The sequence below is a fragment of the Lissotriton vulgaris genome, chromosome 9 (genome assembly GCF_964263255.1).
Source record: "Lissotriton vulgaris chromosome 9, aLisVul1.2, whole genome shotgun sequence".
Taxonomy (NCBI): domain Eukaryota; kingdom Metazoa; phylum Chordata; class Amphibia; order Caudata; family Salamandridae; genus Lissotriton; species Lissotriton vulgaris.
This window is the reverse complement of record NC_141697.1, coordinates 1,143,235,622-1,143,246,462: the sequence shown is the minus strand read 5'-3', so window position 1 is coordinate 1,143,246,462 and position 10,841 is coordinate 1,143,235,622. Positions and strand designations below refer to the sequence as shown.

The 10,841-nt window shown below is 42.3% G+C and overlaps 1 protein-coding gene across 1 annotated transcript in view; it reads right to left on the bottom strand.

Annotated features, from left to right (window-relative positions):
* Nucleotides 1-474: 474 nt before the first annotated feature.
* The window catches only part of STIMATE (STIM activating enhancer), a 136,693-nt gene continuing 126,326 nt past the window's right edge, over nt 475-10,841 (bottom strand). The window contains exon 8 of the mRNA XM_086939187.1: nt 475-1,753. Within this exon, the coding sequence (XP_086795313.1) occupies nt 1,637-1,753 (117 nt within the window). The 3' untranslated portion in view covers nt 475-1,636. The remainder of the gene's footprint in view (nt 1,754-10,841) is intronic.

Genomic DNA, 10,841 nt, shown 5'->3' with positions numbered 1-10,841 from the left:
ACATTTCTGGCTTTGTTGCATGTATGATAACGCCATTGCACTAAACTAGTTTAAATTTACAACATCTTCCTTCAGCTAACCCATTACTGGTCATTCACATCGACTCCAAGAGTTAAGGTTGGTAAATTTCCATTGGAGACCTTGTTCCCTGGGTTTAGTTAGTTGGTAACACATTATGGTGCTTGGTTGTTCATGCAACTGCACAGACCAAATAATAAATCGGAATAGAGAAGAAAAAAAAGAGAACAGAAGACAGTCTTTTTAAAGGTGGGTTGGTAGTTGGCTACTATGTTTGTAGTTCGCAAAGCAGGTTTCATTTCCAGCTGCTACCAAGGTCTTGAAAATTGTACTTAAAGTAAGTCTCTCATCTACAGTATAAGGCACAGGGTAAATAAGCAGACAAGAAAGAAACCGCACGTTGCAGCAGCATGCATTACACAAATCTGATCATTTAGATTCAAAATAGTTTATACATTTTTGCTACAAAATTTTTATTGTCTTTTTACAAATTTGTTAATGCAAATCAAGCTGTCCCAGAGGTGAAATCTGTTGTTTCTTCTTTGAATTAGCTTCTAGGCAACTAAAACAGATCGATACTTTGTAACAGAAAAGGGTGGTTTGTTTGGTAAGACTGCTGGTTAAGTTCCATTTTTGCGTTTAGGCAAGAACACAGAGCTGAATTAGGTCAGGTACACAGACAATCTAAGAAGGTTTTCCTTAAAAACCACATCAGCTGCACATTTTAGGAAATTAGGAATTGCAGAACAAAGTGCATTAGGTCAAAATGTAGCCAGAACCTTGAATCTTCAATGGTAACAGCTGTCAAATCAACAAAACTATAATGAATTGTGAATGATATCTGAACTGGGGAATACAGATGTATCCTTTCTGAATCAGACTAGCATTCCTCTACATATTAGTGTTTGTTGTGGGCAAAAAAAATGCATTAATGTCAAACTGTTTGTCTTTCATTGAAAAACAGAAACCGAACCATCATTTGCACATTCTTAAGCAAATAATAAAAATTCTTAAATATACAGTAAGAAAATATAACTTAAAAAAACTTTGAAAACGGTCAAGCAGGACAAACGTGGATAGGGAAATCTTTGTTCTGCTTATTTGTTCCATGGGTACCTCAGGTCAGGTACTACACAATTTAGGGAATTTAAAAAAATAATATTACGTTATAGTCTGTAACAATTAGCCATACATCTATCCCTGCGCAGGGATCTGTTAAGTTGGAAAAAGCCAGTTTTAGTAATAAAAAGTACAGGCTCATCTCCAGCAAGCCTGAATATGATACTTTTCGTACTCCATAAACCTTGAACCACAAAATATGTCAAGAATATTCCGATTCCATCGTCTTCTCAAATAATGGTGTAAACAATCACTTCATTGTGTGGTCCTTAACAATACGTTCTCCATGTGCCGTAAAAACGTCCTTTCTTATTTGGTCAGTATGTGTGTAAATCTTGTACAGCCTTCCGTTTCTGTCCGATCACTTGCTCAACCTTCGACGTGTCGCATGTGATTTGAAGAAAACAAAAAGGGACCACCACTATGGCAAAAAAAAAACCTGCTCACCACGAAAAAGTCCGACCCTGAAGTATTTCCGGATCAACAAACAAGAAGAGGGTCATACAGGCAATCCAAAGCGGTGCTTCTTTTTCTTTACTGGCTTCGAATTGGTTAACCTCCTGAGATCCTCTTCCACTTCAGATTCTTCCATTTCATCATCTGCTGATATAAGAATCTGAAAGAGAAAATGTTGTTAAGTGCCAAGGCAGTTACAATTTTCAAAAAGCAAGTTAGGGCTGTAGCATGTGAAGGAAACTCGGTCATCTAATTAAGTTTCTGAACAAATATCTTTTGGTCTGAACGTTGGGTTTGTAAATATGCTTTTCAGGGGTGCTTGAATGGTAAAATTCCTCAAATTGTAAAACAGGCTCTGTGGAACATAACATTTTCATTAAGCGCAGTTGGACTACATCAGCGTTTAGTTGCAGAGAGTAAAATAAAACATAAATCCGACCCATTAATAATAACACATATCACACAAGGCAAATTACAACAATGGTAATCAGAAATAATAACAGAATAAAAATACAAAAGGAACAATACATGGTTTCTATGAAATGACTAAACACATACCAAAACTACTTCATATTAGCGCCGACATTAAATAATTTCTGCAAGACAAATCTCACTGCAAGAAGCAAAACCTGTGGTTATTTCTTGCCATGACAGTGACAAGAACTAGCAAAACTTCTGGATACATGAAAAGTATCTTAGAAGGTTTGCACTCCCTTTTGTTTAATAAATAAAAATAAAAAATAGTGGGAATCAGAAAAAGCACCAGCACTTCTCTGCCAAATATATAGAGGTCTCCAACATTCTCTGCCCAGACAATGTTATTAGACATCTTCTTGCTACTACGTTTGAGATCATGGACAACTGTGGTCTTCAAATTGAGGAGATGGCATCAACATGGGTTTTGGCCATCTTGCTAGACTCTGCTGGTATTCTTTTACTGGCTTCTCTGGCGTCTTTCCAAGCCGCTCGATTCCTACCTCGAATTACACAACGCTACCTGCTCTTTTGCACAACGCAACTCCTGGTTCACCCACAAGCAGGAACAGAACATCAGTGACCTCATTAACACTTAGTCTTGAGAAGGGTCAATGCCCATCTCTCCTCTGAAAGCTGTCATTTATGATTCCCTCACAACCTCTTACCCAAACCTTAGTAAAACGGTTGCTGCAATGGTAAGGGCCTTCCCTCAAGCTTTCCCCGCTGAGTTTAGCCTCAAAGGCGTTGCTGAGATTACTTCTGGTTGATGGACTTGAAGGTCCTTTATTGCTGCTAATCTACAATAAAATTGAGCGCGCTCTCTTCAGCCTACTCCACGGGTGGTCTGCTTTTATCTGTTGCTTTCATGGTCTATTTGTAGAAAGAGTGAACTCCTTGGCAGTCAAATCGTGTAACCCCACCAAGTCACTAGCCATACAGCATTTGGGTACTTTTAATGCTCCTTCCCTGCTCCCATGTACCTCAACTTTGCAGAACTGAAAGGAAGAGGATTGCATGAAAAATAAGTTCCTGCCACTCCAAGTGTCAGCTGTGAGTTCCACCCTGGACATTTTGACCCAACTGTTTGCAGAAAACAAAAGGTGACAGGTATTCACCATTTAGCCTTAGTACATCAAAACACATTGCTAAACTCATACCCTGCTGTTTTGAAAGCTGCTTTTTATCCCCTTACTATATGCTTGCGGTCTTTCCTAGTCTGCAGGGCATGAAGAGGTACAGTAAGGCAGTCTCAAACCCCATGGCTGCGGATTCCTTTCAAAGAGGGCAGTCTGCAGAATGAAAGTTGCTCAGCAAGAGCAAGGATCAGTGTGCCCTTGCCCTCGAGGTCTGTATATAAATACGCAAATGAAGAAGACAACACTGTTCCATTATGCAGGCTTCCTTCCTGGACCTGCCTTACCCCTGGGCCACCAATGAATCTTGCACAATCCAACCATGCATCTGAGTAGAGCAGGACCTAGCCATGAATTTCATATTTAGTATAAATTGAAGAAGATGATCAGGTAAATAGCAGAGGGCGTCTATTTCCAGATCTTTCTCTGTCTGTCTACAGACAGCTTTACCTCTGATGATGACATTACCTCTGGCAATTTCACATAGGCCGCTTTGGGACAACCCTTCAACCATTTTCTTGTTTGGGTCAGCATTCTTTGGCTACTGCTTGTTTGAAGTGTCTTTAATGCTTTGTAAGGGCCCACAAGTATTGTGCAGTCCTACAATCTGGAGTGGTGAATGGAAAATGAGCCAATATGCAACAGTTAAGCCTAATAAGTACCCAGATGTATTTGATCTTCCAATTCCACCCACTAAGCACCATCTAAACAGTACTGTCTTTATTTTACAGGTGTATCTGTACTAAAGTTTTGGAACTCTGAATATTAAGAAACACTCTAATAATTATCATTGCCAAGCAAGGTGCAAATTTATCCAGGAAGAGAACAAAAGCAACTTCCAGGTCTTTAGCAAGGAGGATTGCACTCTACACTGACCTGCGAGCATTTCGATCCAGTAAAGTGCAACCACACTTGTTAAAGGAAACAATACTTTATACACACACCAAACAAACATTAAGGTGTTACTCTCATTTAATACACATGAATGCAAAGGGGTTATGATTCTGCGCAATTTCAGGAATTACTTGTAATTAATTTGCAAACATTATGCCACACCGCATAATTACACACACCGTTCAAAGCAAAACATTACCACAAGCATGAGGGAATAACGCCAACAAGCAGGACACAAGCAGCTTTTGCTCATGCCACTTGTGTAACTCCATGGAATGTTCTCACAATTTTGCATAATTGCGTGAAAGTCAATAAGGCAAGTTTAGCACACCACTGATAAAGAGGGTACCTTTGTTAATGCACACTTGTGTAGCTGGAAGCATATAGAGTAAGGAGTTGGTAAATACTACATTGTTGGGAAAGGACAAGCAGGGATGTAATATCAGTAATGCTCAGTGGATGGCAGAGACGATAGAGTCAGTGCAGCAACTGTCTGTCAGCTGAACTTTTGCTTCTTAGAATTATTCAGTGTACATAGAGTGGTGCATCAGAGGAGTCCATTTGAATAGTACAGAGACACAACTAGAGAAAGGGTAGGCTGGAGCTTCTGGAAGATGTGTTGGAGGGTTAGCATGGTGAAAAGGGCACTTCTGGTGCCTTTGGTTTAATGGAATAACAAGTGATAGGCTGATGATTATGAGTACTGCTAGAATTCTTACTTGGGCAGATGTTGCTGGGGAAGTGCAGATGGTCATAGGAAGGTTGTTCTTCCATCCACCAGAAATGAGAAAGTCTGTTTTTGATGAGGTCAGTGTCTGATAGTAAATTAGTATCTTTTGGCCAATGGGGCACAGGAAATGGTCTATTCTAGAAGCTTCAACATCAATAGGGTTTCCAGACGCGTACATACGCTGAAAGTGATAGGCGTATTTGTAGTTCTAGTATGCTTAGTTGAATGACCTGATGAAGTCTGGCAGCAGGTTTTGGAAGGTGTTGAAAAGGAGTGGAGAGGATTGTGTGAAAAACATCTTTTCATTTGTGATTTTGAACATCGGTTGTTCAATTTGTAATTCCCTGAATAGTTTCTGATCACGAACTTTGGTACCTTGCTGACTAACTCAGCACAAAAAGATTTGTTTTGCTGGTGTCTTTACTCACCTGGTGTTGACATACCTGCCCTTTGTCCATCTGAGGCTAATCTAACAATGGTTAGACTGGATTGTTCAATTGTCTGCAGTTGCAGGAAAAGGGACAAGCAATGTCAACTTGTAAACGTTTATGTGTGTGTGTTTGATTGTCTACCAATGTCCTAAGGAACCAGCAATGTCCACTGGAAAGGTTTGATCTTGTTTGTTTCATTGTATGTTAGTATTGAGGATTTGAAACAAACCTTAACCTTGTTACCTGGTTAGGAATTGTTCCTTCTGTAAATATTTTGCACAGACAAGCTCGTGATAAAGGTATAAATAACCATGCAGAACTGTGTAAGTTATCCACTCCCATCATAGCCCCGCGAGTGTTGTGATTAGGTCCGACTGCGTGTTACAATTAAAAACGAGTTGCTTGGCAAACCTCCGACTACTGGCTTCTTTATTTTGGAAGTTGAGAATAAAAGAGCAATTTACACAATTCACTACTACGATATCCCAGAATCGCTGCAAGAAGGAGTGGAAGTGAAAAGAAAGAATGAAATAAGGATTGACCTTTCTGAGAGGTAAGAGTAGATCCAGTCCCGCATCGTTGAGGTTCAGTCATAGAGTGGGATGGGGTACTGCCTCAAAGGTGGGAGGCTGGCCCAGAAGTAACAATGCAGCAACTTCATTTCTGTCCGATGTGGTATTCAGGGTGTCCCAGATGGGGATCAAGGCAAATTCGTTCTCTTCAGCCAGGGAAGGCAGCTTTTTGGCTGTCAGATTATTTATTGACAGATGCCTGTACTTATGCAGCATACAAATACTGATACAGGTAATCTTGCATTAGTGATCCCTTGGAATCACTGGAAGCCTACTTAAAAAGAGCAATGTCAAGTTAATAGAAACATAAAGCCATGATACTTTACCAATGACAGCCAATGACATTTGTCGGATTAGCATACTCACAGGATCTAGCTCCTGGCAATCAGGTGGTAGGTTCCCAAGTCTGCTGCTGATCAAAGTTCTACCTCTCTGCTTGTTGTATAAGAAATGAGCTACTAAGTTAATTGGGGTGGGTGTCTGAGGATAGAACACTGCTGTTAGATTCCTGTTAGGATGGCAAAATTAGGGTGAATACCTCTTCTTTGAAGAGGTAGTCTGCAGTGGCATCACAGAAGGCTTCACGATGTTGGATCTGTACTGTGGTGCACTCCATGTATTGTGGATATTTGAATGGATACTTGGCGGACTACTACTTCCCTTACCTCTGTGGCAGATAGCTTGTCACTGGCAGCAGATTGGACCCGGTCTCTCAACGCTGAGAACAACAACAACTAGCGGTACCCGCTGCGCGGGTCCCGCGTCGCGAGGGAGGTGTCTTCAAGCCTTTCTGCAAACACTTGGGCGTGGAGCGAACCGAAGCTCCTTGAATCTGCAGGGCTGCGAGAAGGCGGGGAGGCGCAGGACTACCTGTCCCAGGAGCGCCCGCCCGCCCTCACTCAAACCACCTGGCCAGCTCTCCCTGCAGGCTCCTCTCTCCTCTACACTCTGATCCTATAAACAAGCAAGGTTAGACCCGCTGCGCGGGAGCGACCAGGAGAAGCCCGGGACAAGGGCGGGACCGTCTGTGGCCGACCGGGGACGACCGGGGACGGGACGGGCCACCCCCCTTTCATCTGGATTCTGTGATAAAATATGTGATCCCTATTTGAAGATAAGTACTTATCCTTCCTTCTTTAATACATTGTAACATATTACCTCCTGCTTGATTAATAACGGCTACCATGTCTACAAGGGGTAGCCGGAGTAAAACTGCAGCTGGAGGAGCCAAGGTTACTGGTCCCATTGACAATTTCATCACTAAAGCAAATGAGGCAATAGACCATGGAATATCCTTATTGGAACGACGCGTCTCCCTAGAACTGGCAGAGGCGAAAAGGTCATCATTGGGCTTACTAGCCTCGGCCAAAACACCCTATCGAGACTCTGAAACACATGTTAAGCCTGGTGTAATAGTGGAAATACATAGTATGCCAAATACTGTAGACTTATCCGCAACCCAGTCACTGTCGGAATTACAGTTGAGTTTGGAAAAGTCACAAAATTTAGACCTGACCGATGATTTTAACACAGAACTGGGTATGGTGACTGAGTCAATTCCAACAGCAAGTCCTGTAATAGTCCCAGACTCCATCATGATAGAGGCATCTCAAGTTACCCCTAATATTGACACTGTAAGTAGTTCTATTGTTAATGATACCCCGGACCGGCCGGTTGTAAACCCCATCCCTGATACACTCACTGTCACCAGTAATACTCTGGATGACCCAACCACCATTTCAAGGAATTTAAGAGGTTTAAGGGAGGGGGCCATACAGAAACGACCACCCCAAAGTTCAGATACAACTACAACTATCCCTAGGGGGAATCCCCAGGTACAGAAAAAGCAGGGGAAGGGCCCAGCAAATAGTCTCAAGAAAGGGAATAAGAAAGGGACTACAGATTCTGCATATCTAGGGGAAATGTCTAGTCTGGGCTTGATATGTAAAGATTGTACCTCTAACAGCCAACTAATAATGAAGGTTGGGGAACTTGTGAGTGCTCATCTAGCTACCATAGATGCACGACTGGGGTTGATAGAAAAACAACTAACTGAATTAAGTACTATAATTAAAGGCCCCCCTGTAAAATCAAAACACTGTCCCCCTCCCCCTCCGCAAAAAATTGCCCAGCCAGCATTAAAAACCATGCCACCCCCCACCATTACTACCAAATCTAAGGCAGTTCCAACGGCTAAGGATTTGGCAATAAAACCAACAGTACCCACCCCAACTGCAAAACTACAAGATAATAACCAAAAAACCCCGGGGGATAACGCTACTAATGGGAAAGACAAAGTCAATGAGGGAAATAAGGAAAAGGAGTGGCATAAAGGGAAGAAAGGACGATTTGCCGCCAATCTCCCCCCAGGCTCAAGTCCTTATGTTGTAGTGATGACGGGAGTCCCAGAGACCCCGGATAACAGATGAGCCATCTTGGTCCTTACTAAACAAAGTTACACACTGGTTGAGCAATAATAGGCCCTTACCACCATACTGTGCAAGTAAAATCCTGACAGTACGGAGAGTACACTGGGTAGGCCATGAGAAAAAGAGTACAAGGTGATTGTGTGATCATTAATTTCAATGACCCTTGCACAGTGGACTATATCTGCTCCTGGGTTAGTGAGGGATATAACGAGGGTATCGAGACAAGGCACCTTTCATATTTCTACCCACCAAGGGGAAATGTTAGACAAGAACGCTATGACCATGGATTGGATGAAGCGTGGACTCAGGTGGGACAGAGGGACTTAGGAAACAACTGAGGAGAATGGGGGAGAAACAACCATAGGCATAATAATTATAGAAACTATCAGAGATGTCCTCCGGCAAGGGATGCTATTTGGGGGTTCCCCACATCTAACAGATTTAACAGCTTGGATATGGTTGACTGACTCCCATCACTAACTGAACCACAAAATACTACAACAGATGTTAGTGTTAGGGGAAAAAACAGCAGTGAGGTTGAGGTGGGAAGTATACAAACAGATGAGGCACACCTCACACTAGCTCAAGGCTTAGTTAGTGCACCGGGTCAAATGTTGTCCCAAGAAAAGGAAGAACATGCCACCCCCTATGAGCTGGTGGCACAGAGGATTCAAGACCCGGGTTGTTACATTAGTACTCAGGACACTAAGTTAAATAGGGTTAAACAACACTTACAGGTGCCAAATAAGGAACTTAAGATTATAAGCTGGAATGTTGCAGGACTCCAGCAAAGGGTCTCTGACTTGGAATGACTAAAGGTTATTTCGGATAAGGACATAATATTATTGCAGGAAACCTGGGCGATAACTGCGGTGCACATAGAGGGCTTTCATTGTTATTGTATTAAGGCCGAAAAGCCTATTTTTGGCCGCCCGATTGAAGGTTTATTAACCCCTTGACTGCTGGCCCGTTTCCGCCCCTGTGCTGTAAACAAATGAACAGGGGCGGGCCATGACGAACCCCAGCCGTCATCAGCACACGAGCACCGTAGTGCATGACGGCTGGGGTTCGTCAAAAGCATGCAAGGGGTTAATCGGGTTTAAGATAAATATAGGGGGGGTCTATAAAACTGATCTCCTCTAAAAGTTCAAACATTCAGATAGTTGAGTACACCCGTAGGCTTCCATATTACCTAATTAACTTTTATAATAATCATTTTAGCTCAACTCCGAATAAGAATTATATAGAACTTTTCGGAGAACTATCTAAAATAGCGGAAAAATCTCATAATCAGGTGAGCACTAGGACAATTCTAGCAGGAGATTTTAATGCGAAGTTTACAAAATCTAAAACGGACAATACACAAATAGACAGGGCTTACAAACGGGGCGAAGAATTAGAACGCTTCATTATTGAACATATCCTAACAGATATAATGGATGTTAATAAAAACGAGCCACCTACTTACATCCCAACCTTTAGAGGACGAGAATTCTCTAGCAAAGTGGACTATATCTTTATGTCTTCTGACCTAATAGATAAGAGTCAAGAAGGCTGGTGTTCTTGAAACCGCCTTCGGGGACCACAATGCCCTGGAGGTTAACATTGGTTTAGGTCCCTCTAATGCCTTTGCTCGCACTTTGGGAGCTAGGGATATCATGGCCTCGACTAATAATTTAAGATTAAAATGGCGAGGGGAAGACAGTAGTCAAGTAACAAACACAATTATGAGTAACCATGGTTTGTTAATCGAATCCTGTTCTTTGGATGATGGGAACCACCATAGGATAGTAAAAGATTTTTCAAAACTCTGCTATATTATAAAATCCCACCTAAGTGTCCCTATTAAATTGACTGCCCCTGAGCCAAGGTGGTTCGATTGCTATTGTTCAGCAGCAAATAAAGCCCTTCGTAGGGCTTTAAACTGCAAACCCAGAAGTATAAAGGATGTACGGGCCGCTAGACAAAATTATAAAACAGCCATAGGTTCAAGGAATGCTGCTTTACTAGCTGAGCAATGGGAGGCACTAACAACTGCTGCTGCGATAGGGAGCAGTACGACTTTCTGGCCTGCTGTTAAAAAGATGCCGGACATGGGCAAGCAGCTAACTCCAATTAGCTGTACCATAGCAAGTGAGCAATGGGAACTGCATTTTTCCAAAATATATGCTAGCCCGGGAGCTGCCATAGGAGACTATGCCCCAGGAATACTGGAACCTTTAGAAATTACCGTGGGGGAAGTCACCGTGGCCATTAATCAGAGCCTTGGTAACAAGGCACCTGGGCATGATGGCTTCCCAATAGATATAATGAAGTATAAGCCGGAACTCTGGGGACAAATCTTTGTAAACCTTTTTAATAGTCTACCGTTTGTCCCAATACCCGCAACCTGGTCCACGAGCATAATAGTGCCCATTTATAAAACGGGCGATAGATCTGATCCTGTAAATTACAGGCCTATTACGCTCCTGGACAACACATTGAAGATCTTGGGCAGGGTACTGTACAACAGAGTTAATGACTGGGCTGAGGAAATGGGGGTACTAGACCGTTGTCAAATGGGTTTTAGATGCAAGGTTGGG